This window comes from Perca flavescens, chromosome 15 (assembly GCF_004354835.1).
Source record: "Perca flavescens isolate YP-PL-M2 chromosome 15, PFLA_1.0, whole genome shotgun sequence".
Taxonomy (NCBI): domain Eukaryota; kingdom Metazoa; phylum Chordata; class Actinopteri; order Perciformes; family Percidae; genus Perca; species Perca flavescens.
This window is the reverse complement of record NC_041345.1, coordinates 4,340,343-4,364,753: the sequence shown is the minus strand read 5'-3', so window position 1 is coordinate 4,364,753 and position 24,411 is coordinate 4,340,343. Positions and strand designations below refer to the sequence as shown.

Below are 24,411 nucleotides of genomic sequence, written 5' to 3'. Positions count from 1 at the left end.
TACAGTGTTTCCCACACATACATTTTTTCATGGCGGGCTGCCACAATATCAATATTTGCTGCCACATCTTGATTTTTTATTTTTGGAGCTGCATTGCCCCGCTCTCGCTCCCTCGCTCTCTCACAAACCCACTGGGTGCGTGCTGGACCGTTAGTTAATTTGTAGTACTGTTGGAGTACATGTATACCGTTTGGTGATTCGGAGCGCCAAGCACGGTGAAAGTGGAACTTAAGCATTCTTTAATTGTCTGTCATTTTTCCAACCTAGCTCAGATGAAGAAGAAAACACTCAAACTACAGTGTCTAATTTCCTTAAACAATTTTAAAGGTTATGTTAAAACCATAGAACATGAGTGCATCCACACGTGCAAATGTTTTAACTAATGGTACTTCTATTTAATTGAAATGCACTTGAGATGTCTTTGCCTCTTTTGTGTTTGTTTTGTGATTGTTAATTGTTTTTATATGTAACATACTTGTTCTGCTATCTTGGCCAGGTCTCTTGAAAAAGAGATTTTATCAATGAGACTAACCTGGTTAAATAAAGGTTAAATAAAAAAAAAAAAAATGAAACTAGCGAGATCTCTTGAAAGAAAATGGCAGATTTCTGTTACATCAGAAGCTTGATCAGAGCGTTATCGAACATATGTTTATGCATGTGTTATTATCCTACCCTGTCATTGATAACTAGCACGGACGCCTGACAGATTCTAATCGGTCTTAAAGTTCAGGATCTGTGTTATTAAAGAGGGGAAGTAGCAGCAGCTGGTGGAGAAGTGTTGTAACTGTTGTAATCATGATGCTCTCTGCCCCCCCCACAAACCCATTCGCACAAAAGCAGCCAAACAACAGTCACTGTGTTGTTTAGTGAAAATGGGTTGTTGCCCAGGCAGAAAGAGGGCCAGTGCACGCTGGAAGATAGAGGGGGCTGAAAGTTTGTGAGAATGAGAGGATTAACAGTTTTGTGGCGGAAGAAGCTGCATGATGCTACTCCAGCCTCTGGTAGATGGATGGGTGGTTTATACGTTCAGTTCGTGTGCGTATATGCAATATACTTTACATATAAATAAGGATATCCTATATGATACAAATGCTGCCGGGGAAAGGAACCGATACAAAAAAAGTAGTGCGTTTTCCCAGGGTGAAAGTAAAGCCAAGAGGTGTGTATCATCTTTATCATCATCATCATCATCATCAGGGAGAAGCCAGTTTGTACTGGTATCTATAATTGTGTGTAGCCACAGTCATGCTATTGATTTCTAAAAAAAAAAACTGCTTTAATCTGTGAGTCTTTTGATTGGAGGAGACAGTGCCTCGGGGTGACCCTGCACTCCTTTCATGGGACGGAGGGTGCAGCCCATGTGACACTCAGCAGCATCAACCGCAGTGAGGCCACCGTCAGGTTGTCCTCAACCCAGTTCTTCCGATTTGTTCTTTTGCTCATTACTCATTACTCTCTACCTTCCTTGTCTCTTTATTTCTCTCTTCTGTCCCACACATTATGTCGTTGTGGTTCTCTTATAACTAACTCTTTGACTATATTACTGGAGTGATCTGTCTGTTTTGTGTTGATCTTTTACATGTTGTGATCTGGACAGGACCTGGACTAAAAAGTATATCATTCCTGGCATTTTTTTATTTTATCATTGGTTATTGGAACAAGGAATGGTGAATTATGTTATTTCAGATAGTTTATAACTTTAACTCTTAAGATCTTGTGTGTTATTTCAAAGATCCTCTTTCTAACAAGTGACGCTACATGATTTTAACTTTGTGGCTATTCTGCTTTACATTTAAAGCTATAATCTGCAGTATTTTGCACACAAAACAATGTATAGAGTAATACACAAATAATTTATTATGCCACACTACAGTAGAAGTGTGTGGTGGTGTCTGTATCTGAAGAGACCCTGCCCTCTGCGGGTATTTTGTTTTTATTTTGCTGTGTGCGGGATGTTTCTGTGCGTCACGGCCCTCGGTTTCTCATACAGATGCGCAAGTTTTTTGTTTTTTTGATGTCATTGTTGGCTTTTTTTGGCCTTTTTTTGATGTGACAGCTGAAGAGAGAGAGAGAGAGGGAATGACATGCAGCAAAGGGCCGGGGGTCGGACTCAACCCTTGGGCCACTGCGTTAAGGACTGAGTCTTAGTACATGGGGCGCACGCTCAACTAAGTTAGCTACCAGGGTGGCCCATAGATGCGCAAATTTAACAGACTCCACACACACACACACACACACACACACACACAGAATGAGGCTTTGCATTCACACAAAATCCGGCAATGTGGCACCTTCCAGTGGAGGAGTGTGTGTTGTGCTTTAGAACATTACCGCAGTAAAACAATCTATAACTAATTTAATTCACTGCTTTGTTAGGCGCTCTCTCTCTCTCTCTTCATTCACTCTCTAGCTCGCTCCACCACCGCTGCTGTCTCTGGCTCACTTTGAAAGCTGTGTGTTTACAAACAGTAAGCGTTACTTCCTACATATTATACATTCAAGATCAGAATCAATGTAGCCTAGTTTACCAAATGTTTTCATATTCTCCATGTTTTTTTAAAGAATTTCTGAGTTTTTTTGCTTACACAGCCACGACCTTTGTACCCGTTCTATCTGGCACGTACGTTTTGACAGCTAGTAAAGTGATATCAAAGAACCATAGCAAAGAACACAGTCTGAACGTACCAGAGAAATGGTACAGCCCAATGGGGGAGTGAGGGTTTGAAAATCATATTTCATTAGATTATTTCCTGAATTGTTGGTGTGTGATGGTAATACTGCATTTAAATACATACCATTTTGGATAGGCTAACATTATATTTTATTACATTTGTTTCAGTATCCCCCCCCATATTATTATTTTCATCTGGGTCTGGGTCTGGGTCTGGGTCTGGGTCTGGGTCTACTGCTCCTGGCTGACACCTGCTTTGACAGTTTGGTGCTTAAAACTCTACCTACGTCTTCTTTCTGCTTAACTCTCTTAACTTTTGGAATGTTTTAATCCCATTACAGCTCCAACCTGAAAAGAGTATTTTTTAATAGATGGGGTGAGTGGGGGGGATGAGAGGAGGAGGGTGGGTAGTGGGGGTTGCAGGGTCTATGTGCAGAGAGAGTATGAGAGTCCCTTTGTATCCCGGTGAAGCTGCAGGCCAGGCAGTTATGGGTAAGGCTCCCTCATTGCCCTGTTTCCCTCCTCCCCTGGCTCCCTTTCAATGGCCCTCTTTGTCTTTCCAAAGTATCACACAGCCGATTAAAGAGAGGGAATTAGGAGTCAGGCTTAACCCGCAACACGCAGAGAAACACACATGCACACTATAACAAACTTGGAATATGCTTATAATAAAAAAAATATTTCAAGAGGCGGAAATAATAGAGCTTTATTTCAAGTGAGCGTAAAAAGGTCATTAGTCTTCATCACATGTTTAGGCTTTCGCTCCTGCTGTTGTTTAGAAGTCGTGTTGCTGTGCAGTGCTGGCAACAGTTATACAAGAATGGACAATATGAAACACTAAAATGGCAGTAACAGTCAAAAGTTGTCCTCATAATGGTGAGAGGCAAGGAACAGCGCAAACAAACCAAACAAATATAAATAAGAAATGTAAAATTCATAGCAACGTAATACATTTCAAGGATGTAAAAGGAACTGTGCCTCTTGTGCTGGAGGTAAATGGTTAAATAGAAATGGGTTTTAAGCTGCGATGGACCATGAATCAAAACAAGCAGTGCTTAATGCATATGCTTCGGATATTTGTGCAGTAGTAATAAAGAATATTTGAGTGATACACATAAAAACAAAGCAAAGTAAATACTTTTTTTTTTTTTTTTTTTTTTTTTAACTTTCCCAGAAGGATAATAAGATATTAAAAATACAGTTCTGTTTAAGAGAAGAGGGACAGAGGTGACGAGAAATAGACACAGCATGAAAAAACAAACAGATTAACTAATAGTCCAAAAATTCGGAAAGTCACAAACATGATTTAAGATTAAATACTTCTGTTTTTTAATGTGTAAGTAGCAGGTATTATTAAGGGCCAGGCACATTGTATATTTAATGTTAGGCTGGGTTAAAACTTATCTCCTGGAAGCTTTACTCGCTCAATCTCTGGCAACTGTTTCTCAGTATTGGCATCTCCCACATTGAAACTAAAAGTGTGTTTTTTTTAAGTACACAACTACAATCAAAAGATCTGACATGTCACATTGAATACTGTTCTATATACACATTTTGAATCACACAGAAAGGAACAGAAAAGGCAGTGCTGCAGATTTTCAGTGTAAAATATAATGGCAAAAAGCATTTAACAATATTATTACAGTCAGTTGTTAAAACAATGAAAAAGCTTCTATTATGTATTCTACTAACACATTGTGACCATGGTCTAGCCTGAGAAGCCAGACCCACATCAGGATGTTGGGTCTGGGAACTCACCATTGGCAGGGCTCAATCCGAGGGGCGGGATAAACGCTTGTCTTTCAAATTCCCTCAGCACGCAATAGGATAGCACTACAACCAATCAGAGCGACGCTAGCTGATAGATTCAACTTTTGGCGTATCCGGTCAAAACTCCGAACACATCTTCCTTTTAAGAATGACTTCAGTGCCGTTCTTTGTTTTTTTCTCAAAGAAAAGTTGAACTCCAAGTCTTCCAGAATCGCGGCCAAAGCCGATTCGAAAGACTGCCGTCATTATGTTAAGCCCCGCCCACCGACTCTATACACGATGTGATTGGCCCGACTAGAGTTTGGTTTTTCCAGCTCGCAAGCCCAACGGAGAGTTGCTAGACTGACCCTGGCTGCAATTTACATTTGCTGCCGCTACGGCGCGTCTAGATTTCTAGGCTAACCATGGTCAATAAAAATTGTTAATGCAAGTATAAATAGAATTGTCTCTTATCATGAATGTTATTCATGAATGCGTCAGAAACAAATGATAATCATCACACTTATCAGTGCCATTGTGGGAAGAAAAAAAAGGTAAAAGTTGCTTTTGACACCAATATATTTTTAGGTCATTTACAATAAGACAGCAAAGAGAAAACTAATTAGCTACAAAATGTCAGGTAGTATTGGGTGTCACGTTGGGAGAAACGTCTGTAAAAATCTGTTTCTTTTCTATAAGTTTTGGTCTCAAAACTTTGGTCATTTTACAAATATTTCAAATCTGTATGCATCCATAAGCATTTGTAATTTCAAGTACGTTTTATAAACTATCCTGATAATAGTCAGTCATAACAAATATTTTTTTTGGACTAAATATACATTTCACTAAACAAAACCTCAACATACTTTTATGGCATTTTATTTCCATGCACGTCCATTTGTGTGTACAAGAAGCAGTTTAAGTGAACACAGCATAATCATTTGATTAAATAGGGACACATGTGCCTTAGAAACCAACAGACTGATATCAGTATTTCTTGTATTGATTTCCAAAAGCAATACAAAACTAACATCTGTTTGATAAATGTCAATTTTGCCTGAGAAGTGAATAGGCCACAGCCAAATAGATTGGCACTCCGTTCTTCCGATATAAAAAATCCCAATTCATATGGAATGAATTTGGCTCCATCTCAATCACATCCTTCACAATACAGATCAAAGTCTTCCTACTTCTCAATGTGTACCAGGTCTCTGTTGCTACCGACCCCTTGTGGTTTGTGACAGAGCTGCGTAGACTACAAGGTGCCTCCTCTGACACATTCAACTTACAGGGACATGATCCTTTACCTCTTATGAACACTTTGCATTGTGTAGTTTGGAGCGCCAGAGGCGTGGCTGCTGTGAATCTAACCAGGAACTCTGCGATGGTGTAAAGTAACACATTCTCTCACTACTGCGCTGAGTGCCCCCAAATAATCGACCACGCTTCAAAAGCACCACGCTCCAAGCTCATCCTTGGGCTGTGACAGCTTTTCTGCATCTGGGCAGAATGGGGTTTCTCCCCTCCTGCCGACTCCCCCAGTGCCTGCCCACTGCCCCCAGCCCAGACCACTTCCACCACCGATACCACTAACGCTGCTGCCGTGGCTGCTGCTGTGGCTGCTGCTGCTGCTCCTTGGGTCTGACATGGGGGCTGAACCTGCACCAGTGCCCTCCAGTCTTGTTGTCTGTCATGGCCGCGACAGTGTCGTGTAGATGGGCTGTTCCCAGTGTGTGGGGCTGTGGGACTGCGGTACGCTGGCTGGGTCAGGGATGGCAGTGTACAGGGGCCTCTGGGAAGGCCCCATGTAAGAGAAGGCAGAGTACAACCCCGAGGCCTGGCTGGAGTGGGGGTAGTATGGCCCTGAGGCTTGGTGGTCAGCATATTCAGCAAACTGAGCCCTGGAGGCCAGCGAGGGGAAGGCAGAACTGTAGTGAGGAAGGCTGAGGGGGGTGTAGGTGACATGGGAACCTACTGAGGCTGTCTCTGCAAAGTGACCCCTGGCCTCGCTCTTGATCTGGGTCTTGGAGTGATCCGAGCCCAGAGGGGGGCCGTGATGTTGCAACGGCTGCTGCTGCTGCTGCTGCTTGGAGAGCCAGGCTGCTGAGTGTCCACTGGCCGCTGCCAGAGCGGAGGAGATGCTGTAGTTGTACGGAGAGGACGGAGAAGCTGTTGCAGCTGCTGCTGCTCCAGCACTCTGCCCGACCCCCGGGTGTCCATTTGGGGGAAGGTACTGGTCAAACTCGTTGACATCAAAAGGCTCCATGTTGGCCATCACCTCATGGCTCATCTCACCAATGTCTACATTACCAAAGTCAATGTGAGGTTTACCAGATCCCGGAGCACCTGAGCTTCCCTCTGCTCCCATTGCGCCACGGGAGCCCCCATTCCCAGCACCCTCCCGCTTTCCATCCCCTGCCTTCCCAGACTGGGGCTCGGTCTTGGGAGTGGTGGGAGGTGTGGGAGGACTGTGACTCTGACCTGTAGAAACACAAGAAAAGTAGTTACTGTAGTTTTCTTGGCAGACTCAAACAAGTATCTATCTGTGTGCCACCCTATCCAGTTTTATTAGGGGTGGGAATCACCAGAGGCCCCAAAATGCGATATTATTGCGATTTTAAACATATTGCGATTTTCTGCAATATATTGCAAATGATTACCTTTTTTCCAACTTCAAATTATGTCTCAATTGATTTTATTCTGGTACCAAAAAGTTAAATTCTCATGTGCAATCTATATAATTAAAAATACATACTTTGCGTCTGTGTAACAATATAGTATTGCCACGGAAAATATCCTATGTTGTATCGATTTTCCCCCCCACCCCTAAGTTGTATACAGACTTATCTAACAGTGTGACAGGGACGGTATCAATGAGGTAACCTGCAGCCAACCTGCAGCATGAGGGTGGTGCCCATCTGCCAGAGGGGACCCTGCTCCCCTACTGAGGGCCACATCCAGTTGGAGGCCCTTGTAGTGGGATTGGCTGACCTCACCCTCCGAAAGGCCATCGGCCTCACTTCCTGACCCAGAACCAGGCTTTCCACTTTTGCGGCGTCGAGGCTGGTATTTGTAGTCAGGATAGTCCTTCTTGTGCTGCTTCCGCAGCCGCTCTGCCTCCTCGATGAAGGGTCGCTTGTCGCTCTCATTAAGAAGCCTTGGATAAAAAGAAACAATGTTGGCAGATAGGTTTGTTTAAGGTATGAAAAAGAAAAGTCTCAGCACTCAATAAGAATTAGGCCACACTGATGGCTTTTTGCTCTGGTATATATTCTACAAGATAATGCAAAAAGTGTGTAGAAACTTTGGTAACTTTTCCTTTGGTAACTTTTCCTTTGGTAAAGGGAAATGGTAGTCATCTGAGAACATTCAGAGCATGTGTTAATGGTAACATGAATACTAAAGAAAATGCACATTACGATATGGCTTCGTTCTGTAGAAAATCAAGGATCTGGATAAAGGGGCATAAAAGAATATCAACACACAGTATGTGGGTCAAAATGATCTTTTAAAGATAGCAGCGATGTGCTCAGCAACATACTTTCCAGTAATAAGTTTGATTAATTTTCAGAGCATATTAATACGTTCTGCCTCATTCACTACATCTGCACCGCTGCATCTTGTGTCCTGGCTGCCAGGGGCTTTTTGACTGCTGGACCATAATGAAATAAAACAGGCCAAAGATGCATCCTGTCTGCAAACATGAAACTGAGCTCCTTATTACTACTGCTGGCAGGAATGGCATGAGAAACTCCTGACCTTCCTCCGCCTCCCTGTTCATCGTGTTTGTGGGCCAATTAACCAATCATGCCAGAGCCCAAGGTCAAGTCTTTATCTAATTATTATTCAGTCCTCACAAGGTTAATGGATTTAACCTTTCTGACCGTCTTTGTCAGCAGAGAGCGAGGGTTCTTTGTGAGAAAATAGACACTGGATGGATGGTTTGACAGAAGTTTAAACTTAAAGAACTGTAAAAGCATTAAATCAGACAGTCAAGCAATGAAAAATCTTGCAAAACCCTGATTCCCTCAGGAGCCATTCATTCGATCTGGCCATTCGTTGAACAGTGTATGAAATTAGCCTGGATTCGGGAACATGTGACCGTGGCACACTCACAGTAAACACATTCAAATGCTTCTCAACTGCTGAGCTGTGTCGATTAACAAACCATGTCTGCAGAAACATCTGCAGGTCCCAAAACACAGGAGTTTCACTGAGTTTCACTGGGGCCTAAATTTACCCATCACGGTCACCTACGGGGAGGGGAGCACCGATCCGATTTTAAGATCAGATATCAGTCCCGATATTGACAAAATAGCAGGATCAGGGTTCGGAAAAATTAACAGATCCACGGGCCGATCCGGTTTTGTTTGTTTTTTTCCCCTGTGTCGCATGCTGGTGAGTTTGTTGAGTGTACGAATAAATAAGAATTCAATACATTACATCTATGTTATTTTGTCTTAGTTAGGAAAGTAATGTTTAGTTAGGAAAGTCTGGTGCCTTTAGTCTCATCCACATGGTGGAAGGAAGGTATAAGGTGGAAGGTATACAGTTTATTATTAATTCAGCAACGGTATCGGATCGGTATCGGGTATCGACAGATACACAAAGCCCTGACATCGGTATCGGGACTGAAAAAATCGGATCGGTGCATCCCTACCTACGGGTCGTCGTTTCACAACGTTGAATAGAAAGGTCACATTAAACTAAACTGGTCACGCAACAGTAGTTTTGATGCCTAAACTTAACCCCTGATGTTTTGGTGCCTAACCGTCACCTAACGGTCAGCGTTTTACGTATCACAAGAACCTGTTGATGAGAATACGTTGAACTGAAGCCTTTTAGGGGCTGTCCACAAAGCGTTTGTCGTGTTTTTTTAAAAACTATGCTAGCCTACAACTAAACACACTAAACCGAGACAACACAGGCACTAACAGTGTTAAATTAATGTTCATTTAAGTTCAGCAATTTTGTGTCTAATTTAACAATGTATTATTAAATTGTTGTATTTTATCAGATGCAAAAACAACAACGTGATATTTGCCGCCCTGCTCTCTAAATATCGGCATCGGTCATTGAAAAACCATATCGGTCGACCGCTATCTTTGTTCATAAGAAATTATTTATTTATACTTATTTCTTAATATCAACATCTAAATGTGAGCTAACTTGGTCAGGTTGGCCTGAGGTAAAATCCAAGAGTGTTGATACAAAAACAATGGAAAATGAAGGGGGGGGAAATGGGGGAATTTGAATACAGGGCGTACTGTAAGTGATCAGTTGATTGAGGTGATAGAAACCAAAAAAGTTGTTTGATTATTTGTGAAATATTCAGAACAACAACCAGATTGTTTTTCCCCATTTGCGTTCTTGAATCTCTCTTGACCATGACACTGACCTTTGTCCTAATCTGGAACTGTTTGCCCTAAAAAAAAAAAGTAAACCATGGCCATATCTGTAGCAGGGATGTTTCAGCAAATGTGTTTTTTTTTTTATTAAAGCTGAAGATTTATCCTGAACATTTAGTGTGCTACTTTGTTAAAATAAAGTTTAAGTGCAGCAGGTTGTTACTTCTTTTACTGTTTACACATGTCTGTGTGTGAGCAACATCTGAACATTACAGGGATTTGACAGTAGGCGTTGAACTACATCCACATGAAGTGGCCTCCTCACCTCCAGAGCTTCCCCAAGGTCTTGCTGAGCTCCGCGTTGTGCAGGTGGGGGTGTTGGTCGGCCAGTTTCCTCCGCGCCGCCTGCGCCCACACCATGAAGGCGTTCATCGGCCTTTTCACGTGCGGCTTGGTCTTGCTTCCGTTGTTTACGCGCACGGGCATTGGCACGAGGGTCCAGTCGTAGCAGTTGAGCACCTGGCTCACCGCATCGCGGATTCCTGCGGGGAAGCGGTCGTCGTCCTCCTCGTCGGATTTGATAGACGAGCAGCCCGCCGCCGAGTCGTCCAGGCCCGCTAGCTGCGGCTGCTGCTGCCCGTGGAGAGGCGAGTCCCCCCCGCAGGCCGCACCGGAGGAGTGGCCCGGTGACAGGGAGCGACTATCGTCCGACATCCCGGGACTTAGCTCAACCTCCGACAAACTCTGCTCCTCTCTCGACATCTTCCTACACACACACGCCTCCAGGTGCGCAGATGGGTCTGTTCCTAAATGCTCAGCTCTAGCCTACCTGTCCTGTCCTGTCCCTGTTGCTGCCTGTCCCTACGCACGGAGTGTCAGCTGACTGCTGCCTGATCTGTCTCTCTGGCCTCCTCTAAGTTATATTATGAACTGCCAGTCTGTCTCTACTCTCAGCCTCCGTTGCAAAACTCTGTGAGGGTTCCACATTAAAGTTCTTTCCATCCGTGTTGTTGGTATCATAGGCGGCTCAGTGCGCACCTCGGACCCCAGTTTACCTGCTAACTCACAAGTGTCTGCGCCAAACTCACCCGGTCTCACTTCCCTCCTGACTTCCCCTTCACTCTCTCCTCCGTTTGTCCCGCGTTTGAAATCCAACAGCAATCACCTGAAACAGCAGTGATGAGAAGCGTCAGTTCAACAAGCCAGAGGTAAAGTGACCGTCACTGCGTCTTTGGGCAACACATGTAGGCCTTTTCAACTTTAAGGTGGAGGTGCTGTTATCTTAGTTAGTGTTTAATACATGAGGGCAAGTCCAGACCTCACTATGAGGAACATTTGGGCTTCGCTTTGGGCCATTTCTTTCCCTCTATCACGGTAATTAAACATGAGACATGGCCCCGAAAGGATTGTCAACCATTTTTTTTCCTCAAGTCCTTGTGTGAGCAGTGTCCCCATTTAGCCTCCACCTTTCACTCCACTTTTGAGAAAAGCCTCAAGTGATTTCTTAAAAATGTCACGAGCAATGGAGACATGGAAGTCCAAACTAAAAGGACTTTGTATTCGTTCAAATGTGAGAAACATAGGTGACTTAAAATAGTCTCACTGGCGTTCCTTGTGTGACTATTCAATATTTATTTTCAGAGGCCTTATGGAACTTAATATTCATAGGCTATTAAAAAGGTTAAGATTGGCCACCATAGCACAGAATTTCCTTAATTCCAAAGTGGAATTAATAGTAATTCATAGGGTATTTTTGCATGAAGTTCAGTCATAAAATAAGGAAGTAGCTTTATTTGCAGAGGTCCAGCTTTGCAGAGGTCGCCCCCACCCACCCAACAAGCTACTGTTTAAGGTTTAGCAGTTATCCCAAGGTCCCCGGAGAGCGTTGGAATCATATGAGGCAGCAGCACAGACCTTGGATTTATACGCTGCAGTTCTTGGATAAAATGGCCCGGCGCTGGAAATATAAACCCCCGTGTGCGTGCGTGCGTGCGTGCGTGTGACATAGACACAGTCTGTTTATGAAACAGGGGCAGGTCTATCGGCGGGAGCAAAATGTGGCCTTGTTTTGTCCATTAAATCAACATCCCCTGGCTTAAACTTTACGTCCTAAATCAGCGAACTTCCTGTGAACCAGCAACACACAGCCTGCTGGTCTGTTTTCTACTCCGGTATCGGATTGCAGGAAAATTAGCGCTCTCGCTCACGTCCAGTGACATTATGAAACAGCTTGTCAATGTAACAGTCTGCGTGTTTACGTGTGGGTTCAGTGGGGGGTTATACCCACTTAACTCTCAGGTTACCTCACCTTTATATTGGAGAAAAAGGGGTCACCATTATTTTAACGTTCAGCCTAAGACGTAGGCCAACACCAAGCCTAATTCAATTAATATAAGATTTTCTTAAAAATATACAGGGCCATTGACTAGAGCTAAATTACAGAGTATGTGTCGTGTCGCTCTTAATAATAGTTCTACGCGTTAATTAACATCAGAGTGAATGTCTGGAGGAATGGTATCCATTTCCAGCAGAGGTGCATGTAGAGCTTCACCATCTGTCCGAGGCGCATTGATAGTGATAATCGCCTGCCACCTGGTCTGCGAAGCCACTTCACTGACTTGCTATCACTGCTCAAAAGCGTCCTCGCTGCAGACACACAATGCGTAAACACCGTGCGTAATGGGCACCAAATGCCTCATTGCGCACGTGTTGCCTCTGTTTGCGCGACGCGCTGGTCGCTTGTAATGTCACTCTTATGAAAGAAAGGAAACAGCAATGATGGAGAATCACTTGACTGAGTTATTGGTTATAACATCCTATCCTAACTGACCACATATATGTATGTATATATATATATATATATATATATATATATATATATATATATATATATATATATATATATATATATATATATATATATACATATTATTATTAGGCCCATCATTTGATTTATTAGCTGATAATATGTAATATATCAAGTTTTTTGTTTTCGACACACCCTTAAATCACGCTTGTTATCAATTCACACCACAGAGCACCTTTATTGTGCGTAATGAATTCCGGCTATGTGAACTCATTATCGCCGCTTGACTTGCCTGCGAGTTGGCCTTAATTTGCTTGTTTAGAAACTTTTTTTCTTCTTCTTTTAATTAGTTTTACAATAGCTCACGATTCTAGCGACAGCTCGTCCACACAGCACTAAAACAACAGAAACTATAGAACAAACCTGCACACGACGCAATTAAACTAAGTGCACTGAAATCTTACAAGGAACACGTATGAATACATTGTTCACACTTGTTTTTACATCTGCACCAAATGCTGATAGAGCATGGCTACTTATTTATTTAAACGTCTCCCTTCTTTACTAAACCGTTTGAGCAATGAGCTTTCCTTAGTATGGAAAAGGTTGTATCTCAGTTAGTCGAACAGAAAAAAGCTTGAATTTGAAATTGTGTCGAGAAAGACTGTCAAACAAATGATGATTAACGATATATAAAATGAAACACAGAAATCAATTTAAAACAGGAGCACTTGACGCACTGACACCATTACAAGAATCACCATAACGTGTGTTTATGATCATAATCCATGTCAAAAAGTGTCCGAAATTATCCTTTAGAGCTTATACCACACATTTTGTAACTGTTCTACTCAGAGACCTGAATGGCAGAAATGTTACATTATTAAAGAACCAACAAGTTATCAGTCATTTAGAACCAGTCTAAAACCACCACCCTAGCTAACAAAGAGTCGTTAATAAATTATCATGGCAATGTTTTAACGATTATTCGATTATAAGACTACATCTGTAATTATGAGTCGGGGTTCTTCTCTACCATCCCGACGAGAAGTAATAATGAGTTGGCAGAGTCAGAGCTGCCACCGGCAGCAGAGAGGAAAGAGTTGGAAATGCTCAGCACCTTACTTCAGTAATGAGAAAAGGAGGTCGCCGGTGTAGCACGAGAATCCGTGAGTTCCCGAGTTCCCAATGTGACGCTCGCTCCCGAGCCCCCTCGCTCGCGCTGCCCGAGTATGAATGCCTGCTCTGTGTCGGTACCGGGGCTTAAAGAGCTCCTTGTATGAGGCTGAGAGAAAAAAAAAGATACTGGGGAGGACAAGTCTTAAAGGAGCAGTACGGATGCAGGCTAGAAGATCTCTGATTGGCTGAAGAAATAGTTTTCGCTCTCTCATTCTCTCTCTCTCTCTCTTTCTCCCTCTATCTCCCTCTCTCTCTATCTCTGTCTCTCTCTCAAGCTCACCAACCCTCTTTCAGAAAATACAATTTGTTTCTCTTTCTATGAGTTTAGGTCGAATACAGTTAGATATGAGCGTGCGTAAATTGTGCGCACAAGATTTTACGCAAAGAGAAGTTTGGCTACACACTGACGATTATAAGTGGGAAGATGCTCATCAATCAGCATACATACACATATTCTGTATTGCACTGTGTAAGTTAAATCTAAGTGTGCCGCTGCAGTAGTTTCTTGGACAATTCATCAGCTGAGAAAAATGTCCTCACATGTCGAACATTTGATAATGACGCAGTTTAATTTCTGAACATGCTCGGAGGCAAAACGGTTTTCTTTCACTGACAATTTACCAAATAAAAGCAACTTTTTTTTTAGATCCTTTCTTGGGGGAAATGGGAACGAACTGCGCCTCCCAGACAGACAGAGGCTGCAGTTTACCGAACATATCCCATGATGTTCAAGTCTCAAATAAGATGCAGCCAGTGGAGAAAATGTTTGTCAAATTCTAGGAACCTTTGCGCATCCTAATGCCCCCCGAACACAATCAAATAGACCGATTTAAAGGTCAGGGTTACCGAATTTGCACCAGCAATGACTCATGTAGGCCAAAAAAAAATAAAAAATCTAATTCTTCAGGCATAAATAAACATTGGGGATGCAAAATTATAGCACATTTACTAAATCATAATAGGACGAAGCCGATATAAGATTGAAATATTTCAGGTAAGCATAAATTCATGCATGCAGAAGGTATAACTGAGTTTTCTATTCATGTTTATGCACTTTACATTCACCACCACGTCATAGGTGTATACAACATCCAAAGGCCCTTTAAAAGACATCCGACATGACAGTGTGCCTCTTTATGTCCGTGTGTGAGTTTTATAATTGCATCAGCGCCTCTTACTGAAAGCCACAGCGCGCGTTTAAAACCAAACAGTATATTGCAGAAAGGAGAGGAGACGTTATGGGACGCACGGATACAAACACAAGCGCTGTTCTTCACAACAATGACCCCTTGTATACCCGCCATGCGACACACTGGCACCCAATCCGAAAATCACCACTTTTTTTTTTCTCCATTGTCCATTAATGTCGACTGTGATAAGGGAATCCTCACCATGAGTGCGTCTCTGTCTGATTCCTCCTCTCCCCTCCTTTCTTTGCGTCCTTTATTGTTTTGTTTTTTTTAATCTCAGGTGAATTGTAATCATGTGATCAAAACAAGCACCCCCCTTCCCCCAAATGAAAAAAAAAGAAAAAAGTGGGGAACAAAAAGCAGTTTTGTGCATATGAAAAAAAAGAAGGAATAGGCTTGTGTCTTCCCTTCTACAGCCATTCTTTGTCAGCGTCTCGACAAACTCTGACATATAGAAGAAAAAAAAAATGCTCCAGGAGCGCGGCGACTCAGCCCCGGGGAGCTGTGATGGGACTGCCCGGCTCCTGGAGCTTTAAACGGGGGATCTTCAGAGAGACACTTCGGGGATTTCTCCCCCGCTGTGCAGCGGACGAATTGCGGCCCGGCCTCGGTTTGACGTGAGTGTTTGTTTTGGCGTGTGTGTGTGTGTGTGTGTGTGTGTGTGTGTGTGTGTTTGTGCGCAAATAATGAAGGCGGTGAGAAATGAAGGCCCAACAAGTAGGCCTACTTTGCAATATGATTCGCTGACGTTTAGACCAAAATATGTCTATTAACGTTACACGTGTTTCTAGAGCCACAAGGTGTTTGAGAGAAACGTGTTGGTTGGTTGATGAAATAAGGCAGACACTTTATGTCTCAAAATGGGTTTATATCAAAAATATATTTTCTAATAAAGTTGTTGTTATTTGTAACTATCAGTGAGGAACATATTTCCAATTCCTAATGACTAAACTCTGTCCGAAAAATTTTGCCTTCAGGATGACGGATGACTTTGAATGGAGAAATTATATTAAGCGAAGATAGACGGATGAACCGTTTAGGAAAACAAAACATACATTTTGTAATGTGTATGTAGCCTATAAAATCTGGAGGAGATATTTAAATCTCGGTGTTATTTAAAATCGGTATTATTTCTATTAGGCCTATGGATTACCAGAATCTGTTGGTATTACAGGGAAACAATGTATGCAGTATGTACAAAAAATGTCTTTAATTATTATTACAATGAGATTTTCCCTAAAGTAAATTTTTTCAAAGAAAAAATATAACTTTTAAAATACTAAAATATACAGAATATAAAATAAATTGGTCTCAGTAAAATGAAACGAGACTTCAAGCCTTTTGGATTTTGAAGAAATAATACGGAGTCAATGATTTAATCTGCTCCCTGTGAAAAATTACATGTTTTAGATTGGCATGAATAAACGTATTAGGTCTATGATAAATTATGAGCGCAGCAAATGTAGCCTACTATAAAAGTAGGCTAATAAAAGAACCAAAAATTAGAAAGAAAAAAAAAAACTCATTAAAAGATCTGATTTGATTCTTAGTTATTGGTTTTCACTGTTAACATACAACGACCGAGGCTCATTCTGCACATTAAGAGTTTTCGTTTTGAAGTACTTTGCTACATTTAAGAAACAACAACATGAACCCAAAGAAAACACACACACACACACACACACACACACACACACACACACACACACACACACACACACACACACACACACAGGCAGTCAAAATGATACACACTTGTCCTGTCATGTGACAGAGATGATGTAGGTTGTTGAGAAGCGCACACACACACCCATCAGCCACACACACACACACACACACACACACACACCCTACTCAACCTGATTTTATACAGTCCTGGTGAATGTGATGTATTCCCAGTTTATTTTTTTTAGGATCAGGACCTAAATTTGATGTCTATGCCAACTAGGCACTCCTCTAACACGATGTAACCCAGGGCTAACAGACTCCAAAACTAACCAATGTACCAATGTAAAAAATAAATATGAAAATTTCAATTGTAAAAATAAAAAACTCAAATCCAACCCTGTGTGAACCCAGTCATCTACTGGTGAAAGAAGGGTACTGAATGGACTCTCTGCTATTGGCTGATCTTTGGTGCCAGGTGATGTCACACTCTGTAGGAACCCACACGCAAATACACAATCAATGTACACATTTGTAATAATTTAACCAAAACAAGACAAAAAAAAAATAAAAATTGGCACACTGGAATAAAAGAAAATAATGCCTAAGTTTCCGCCAGATAAAAAAACAAACAAACATAGCTATATATGTTTTTGTATTTTTTTGCTGTGATTTATTAACATTAAAATGGAATCACAACTCATTTCACAACCAAATCAGAAAGATGAAATTTATGTTTTATTAGCCCTTATTTTTTTTATTTATAGTTTTTGTATGTTGTACGTAGTTATGTGGCTGGTATGACGTTAAAAGTTTAAGAAGAAAAAGAAAATAACAGTGTTTCCTCTTTATGGGATCTAGAATTATATATTATTATATTATATATTGTGTGTGAGAGCATTTCTTCAGCATAGACGCCAAGATTTTTCGGTTTCAGACAAACACATTCCTGCTGACTCACAAGAGGCACAAATCTATTCAACTGACTTGGGAATGACGTTAGTGTGGTGTTGTCAAAAGTCTGTATCATTTGAAAGCTGTTTTATATATATATATATATATATCTATTACACACAAACACACTCTAGCTCTACCCCTCTGTGACACTCTAGTCTTCTCTCATTCTCCCTCCCTCTCTCCCTGCATGCACCTGTGCAGGACGGAGCAGGTGTTTCAGTATTTGCTCGTTGAAGTGGATCAGTCAACCTTGCAGAGAGGTCCGGTGGGCTACAGTTATTAAGTTATTATCAACTCTGTCTTATAGGTTGAAATAAAAGGAGCATTCAAGCTTGAGTTCCTCTGGGATAATGGCAGTAGTAATGAGATACTGGTGGATTTCCATTTATTTTCCTGCCCTCCAGGGAGGTCAGAGGTCAGCCATAAAATTAGAATAGAATTTATAGATTATTCTCTAAGTGATAAATATTAGTCACATCCCCAATTAAAATGTCAAGGAACCTTCAAATGGGTGGCGCTTCCACAAGGCTTTTCTGATCTTGTGCCTCTGTCCATCTGTCTTAATAAATTCACGCAGCTGTGTTACATTTAAATAGGTCCCCCTCTTGAATGTCTGTGAATCCTGCCTTTGTACTCATACCACCAAAGTTCCTATTCTCTTGTGTTCGCCTTTTCTTTTTCTGAGTTACTGGTGTGTGTGTGTGTGTGTGTGTGTGTGTGTGTGTGTGTGTGTGTGTGTGTGTGTGTGTGTGTGTGTGTGTGTGTGTGTGTGTGTGTGTTTGTGTGTGTGTGTGAGAGGTTGGCACGAACTTGGAAGGGCTTTCACTCTGCAGCTGGGGAGTGAGGTGGGATGTTGTGTGTGCGCTGTATGTGTGTGTGTGTGTGTGTGTGTGTGTGTGTGTGTGTGTGTGTGTGTGTGTGAGAATGTATTTGCATGGGCTTTTGAATGATTTTTTGAGATAGTAAGTGTGTGTGTGTGTGCATAACGTGTGTGTCATACGCCTGCACATGCATGCGTGTATGTTACAGAAGGACATGGTTGGTAAATATGTGTGTGATGGATGGTGCTGGTCTGGTGGGGATGAATGGGGGTGAGACGTGTGTGTGTGTGTGTGTGTGTGTGTGTGTGTGTGTGTGTGTGTGTGTGTGTGTGTGTGTGTGTGTGTGTGTGTGTGTTGCTGCCTTAATGAATAGCCCATTGTGCGTTCTGCTCCATATCTCCACTGGCCAGCCAAAGGAAAGAATCTAGTTACTTCACTTGTGTGAGGGGGAACATCTAAAGGAAATTGATATATGGGGGTTGAGGTGGTGTGTGTGTTGGGAAGCGTGGTGGTGGTTGGAGGGGCTGGGGGTATTGGGGTTAGGGTCCCAGGTGAGACAGAGTGGGAGAGTTTAGTTACCTGCGGCTGATCTCTGCTGGTATTCTGTAGTCATCCTTCTACTTGTTTTTGGGAACTTGGCTTTCCTGTTTTCCCTCTCAGGAGGCAGTTGGCATTAATACGTTATTGTTCATCGAACTTTTAGGTTTACGATTAGAGTTACAGTGTTATGGAAAAGTACATTTAAAATGAATAAGAGCTAATTTCTAGACTTGTATTGTTTTTTTGGTAGAAATGATGACCTGCTAATCCATCACCTAGCAGTTCTTAGTTGCTGGCAGCGTGGCTGTGTCAGTCTGTCTCTCGTCGTTCCATCACTTTGGTCGAGACTAACTTACTGTCAGACTGATTGCCATCATTTTTTTTAAGCATTCATGCTCCCCAGAGAGGATTAATCCTACCAACTTTGGTGATCCTCAGACCTTTCCTTTAGCGCCACCAGCAGGTTGACACTTTTTGGCTTTTTGGTAAAATATCTCAACAACTAGGACGGATTGCCATGCACTTTGGTAAAAAAATATCATTGATGTTCAGAGGATGAATCCTAATGACCCTCCTACTCTTCCTGCTAAGGAGGAATTGTTATCATTTTGGTGATTCCCTGACTTTTCATCCAGCACCAACATCAGGTCACATTTGCAATTTGTCCAATACTTTGGTTTATGACTAAATACTCAATTACCCATTCTCTTAAACCTATTATTAGAAATAATAGGTTCAAGAGTGCAGCGGTGCTGTTACTGCTATTGGTCTGAAAAGCCATAGTCTCCCATTGCCAGACCTAGTCCACACAACAATCCTGGATTGGAGAAAAACGTGCTCTGGTTCATTGGCATTTCTTTAAACCAATCACAATCGCTTTGGGCGGCGCTAAGCAAGACGCAGGTAAGGTGCCTCTGCAACAAAGCCTCAGGAAGGAACTTGTTTTGGTGGAACATGTGCACGTAGGGAGGCGAGCTCTGGAATTAAAATGGCTGTCGAGTGTGATGAGAATTTTACTCCAAAAAAAAACAGATAAATATAATTTGATTGTCGGTTCTATCTCGGAGGATGTTTTCCGATTTGACCGGAGTTTAGAATACCAACACAAAGAAAGGAGAAGGCGAGGGACATCCGGACAAAAATGACCTCCGGCAGCACCGGAACAATCCCAAGAAATGAAACGTCGTCGACATAGACTAGAAAGGCCCTTAACTGTGTAATGATAAATCCATGGCGCTGTCCTGAAGTAGAAGATGGATTTGTAATTGCGACTTTTTCTCTGAGTCCTGCCCTCCTGTCAGTTTCGTCTTGGATCTATAATATTCTCTAAACTATATAGCAAGTGATTTTCATAAGATTGTGTCACCCTTCGCGATTAAGTAAAAGGCTGCATGCATCTCAGTTGCATAAGTTAAAGTTCCAAAAACACAATCACAATGATAGAACAGAGTACTGTTAAGATTTGTGGCTTAACATTATAGAATATAAATCTTGCTTACGTAGATGTAGATGGCGTTAGCTTAAACAATTACGACTGATATACAGGATTCCTGTTTGCTAAATAATTAATATGTTTATGAAAAGTGTTCTATCATCTGTCATGCAATGACACATGGCCTTTGGAGCCATCAATTTAGATTAGTAGTACATTAATTACTTTTCTTATACACCCATATGAATACACTTAATCACAGATGCACTGTCAAACGTCACACCATTTTGCATCAACCAAGTCTGGCCCTTAAAGCTGTGGGGTTGCTGAGCCCTGCTGCAGCTGTGATGGCAACAAAAGGCTAAAGGGGAAGAAAAAAAAGGGGAGGATTCAGGAAGAATAAGAGAAAGAGAGTCCTCAGTGCTTCCTTGTATCTCTCACAACTTCCTCCTGTCTCCCTCTCGGAGAGAAATCACATTATTATTTTACGTCCACTTCTCTTCATCTAGCAAGGAGTTTGAATGTGTGTATAGTACGTGTGTGTTGTTTCGCTGTAAATGCCCTCACACATCCCTACACATATAAGCTGATTTCATGGCAAGATTTGGAAACTCCCAAACAGCCCATCTCTGTAGGACCAGGGGGACATGCTTGAAAAATGATAATTGGGCGGAATGAGAGGCGAGGGATGTGGAGATTGAGTCATTTGCAGGAAAATGCAGAAAATGATGTTCAAGAATTCAGCTGGGAACAAGGGTGTCCTTTGTTCGGATGTTTCTGCTGCATGTCTGGTTGCCGTTTGGGACATCATCACGCTGCATTGATGCGCCTCTCTAAAAATGTTCAATTTTAATGATTCTCTTAGAGATTGTTTTCCGCCCTGGACACAAAAAAAGATTCTCATTAAATATCTAAATTAGCTTGACATCCTGGTAGCTGAGAACAACAATATGCATTGAGATGCTCGCAAACAGTAGTGGAAAGTATTGTATTGTATTTTAGTACTGCTTTGAGTTGTGTACTTCCAATTTATGCTTCTTTATATTTCTGTTTATTTACCACATTTGAAAGGGAAATGCAGGACTTGTAATGGAGCACATCCACAGTGTGCAATTACTACGTTTACTTTCAACCAGAGGTTAAATATTTAACTGTAGCAGAAGGACTGCCAGGATTAGATCAGTTTTACTCTCAAGTAAGAGTAAGACACTTGTATTAGATGGTTGTCACAGCACACTTAAAGGTCCAATGTGTGGGAAGTTCTCGTTGAGATCATATATCGCAATCAACTCTCTCGCCCCACTCAGTTCAAAGTACGTATTCCAGCTACGGTAGCCTTCACGCTTCAAAAAGCCGGTCTTTTGCTCTTTTCAATCTCCTTTTTCTTTTTCTGGGCGAAGAAGAAGAAGACTCCTGTTCCTGAAATTTGGATTTTGAATACGTGTGGTCCTCCATGTTTCCTTCTTTGGACTTGCCGGGGCCGGGAAGCTACGATACCCATTAGCAGCGTTAGCAGCACCTGTGAGTTTATCATGTGACAGAGAAAACGCGAAAGGTGGAGCAGTATGTCCTGTATGTCCCTTACTAACGTATTTCAATATTTCAATTATATGGAGCATGAATATGGAACATCTACCCCAGTTCATGCGGAAGCAAATGTAAAATTTCAAGACAAAAGGAATAGTTGGACTTGATGGTGGAGGTAAATGTTCATGAAAAAGGACAAGTTTGTGAACGGGCAACACAGATTTTGAGAATGAACAACTAAAAACGTTGCACACTGGAACTTTAAAGATTGGCAATGAGGAGAAGCTAATATCGAGTCTACCCTCATTTAAATTAAATATAAAAACCTCTCAGTACAATCTTATCACATATCTTGTATTACAATAAAATAAGCCTGTATTGATCCCCAGAGGGGGAACTCAGGTGTTGCAGCAACACAAAGACAGAAATAAGTACAGCTAAATAGAGAAATAAAAAGAAAATAATAAAATAAGAGGTATATACAATTAATATAAGACTAGAAGTAAAACAGAGCTAAAAAAGACCAATTAAAAACAAAGTTACGAGCTAAGCGACAACACCTCTAAAAAAGAGACACAAATGAGTGTAAACGGCCTTTTACTCTACAATCGTTTGCAAATCAAGAATAGAATGCCTTTTATTGTCACTATACACGTGCAATGAGATTAAAAGCAACTCCTTTTCCAGTGCCAACATGTACGTAAAATAAATATACAACATGAAATAAAATAAGTAGTGCAAAAAAAGGAGGTGGGTAAGGTGCACAGTTCTGAGACGCTATATACATATATATAAAAAAAATGGTTTCATATACAGTGTGATATGCAGTGTGGGTTATTTGCAAATTATTTGAATATTGCCCAATAGTGGTGATCGTATATAATGAGTAATAGATATTGGACATTGAGAATAATGATATTGCACAGTAGTGAAATTGCACAGTATTATCAATAGTATTTAATATTGCACAGTAGGTGGATAGAAGAAAATCCGGGGTTTGGGGGAAATCAAGATTTCTTTCATGGAAGAACAGTACACAAATTGCCAGCTTTGGTCATTGCTGTTCATCGTCAGCCCATGGTTTGATAATGGTTCCTGTTATGCTTGTATCACGCTGTTATTAATTATTGAAGAAGGAGAAAAATACTGCACTGTGCAGTGAAGTTGCTGCAGTAAGCACTGTGTCTTTTTCACATGGTTTGTGCTTCTTTCTGATATGTTTCTTGGCCAGCGTTGATACTTTGTCTCCATAATGTTGAATGTTCATAGTATAGATACAGTAATAATCATCACGTTGTTTTCAGACAGCCTCTCTGATGGGTCGTACAAGTTGTTGTGTTGTTTGGTTGGCATCCCGTTTGTAGACAGTTGGAATGAATTCAATTTTGAGTTAATTTTGCACTAAAAGGAACTTAAGGTCATCTTTCTCACTCGATTATGTCATTGTGCAAATGAAGAGCTGCTCCGAGTCAATCGCGGCCTTGTCACTCAGTGGATGAACTCTTTGATGAGCTGATGAATTAATTTCTTCCATCAGAATGTTCCTTCAAAAGAAGATCGAACTTCCATTCAAAGTAGCACAATAAGTGTAACGTAATGTTCTGCCATTTAATTGTATCAATCATTGAATGATCATTGGGAGTGCCTTTCACCGTTATCCAGGTCTGAGAGTGGATTGACCTGGGATTTACTTCCTTTGTGTTTACAGGACAGAAGCTGTTTTAGTGCGAGAGGGAGAACAGGAAGAGGGCTGATGCTTCTTCGGAGGAGATATGGAAAACTAGGCGGATGAAAAAGTCACTTTCCAATCATGAGTTTTTCTCGGAACATTGAATTAGGCAGCGTGAACGGGTGGGGGCCTCGAGGGTCTGGGGGCGGCTGGCCGCAAAGATGCCTGAATGAAAGAGTTTGTTGTCTGATGCTGGAAGAGGGAGATGAAAGGGGAGAGGGAGATTGCGAGTTTGTCGGACATCAGTCCCCTCTCCCATCGCCTTCTCACCCTGCGGCCCTCCCTCGCTTTGCCCATGTGAGCGAGAGTTCAAACACAGGGTTCACAGCTGCTCGAATACACACACACACACACACACACACACACACACACACACACACACACACACACACACACACACACACACACACACACACACACACACACACAGAAGTACTATATGGATGAAAACATGGGTGTCCACATGCAAACAAACACACTTAACTAAAACATACAGGCAGATGAACTAAGGCTGGGCGATATAGCCAAAATCTTCTATCCCGACATTGGTCATTTCATATCCAGATGACGATATAGCATGTTTTCTGGTAATTTAATAAATAAATAGTATATATGAAATAATGGTAAAGCCCATTTTTGTACACTGCTGTGTGAATTAAATACTTACACTCATTTTATGAAGAACTTCAGTGCAAAATGAACATAACGTGCAAGGATCAGAACGTAAAGCTTCACCCAAATGACATAAATATTGTCTTAAGGCAGTTCAGCTGCTGGTTTTTCAACATCGCGATAGA

General features: G+C 41.6%; 1 protein-coding gene across 2 annotated transcripts; it reads right to left on the bottom strand.

The window, feature by feature from the left end:
• Window positions 1-4,793: 4,793 nt before the first annotated feature.
• sox10 (SRY-box transcription factor 10) lies at window positions 4,794-15,200 on the bottom strand. 2 transcript variants are annotated; one of them, XM_028599678.1, is made up of 4 exons: window positions 15,145-15,200; window positions 10,094-10,933; window positions 7,315-7,577; window positions 4,794-6,901 (listed from the first exon to the last, which is right to left on the bottom strand). In XM_028599678.1, the coding sequence occupies exons 2-4, from the start codon at window positions 10,528-10,530 to the stop codon at window positions 6,111-6,113; spliced, it is 1,491 nt and encodes a 496-aa protein (XP_028455479.1). In that variant the 5' UTR covers window positions 10,531-10,933; window positions 15,145-15,200; the 3' UTR covers window positions 4,794-6,110. The 2 variants fall into 2 exon arrangements, with proteins under 2 accessions (XP_028455479.1, XP_028455478.1); XM_028599677.1 differs by lacking the exon at window positions 15,145-15,200 and adding an exon at window positions 13,700-13,821.
• Between the last annotated feature and the right edge of the window lie 9,211 nt (window positions 15,201-24,411).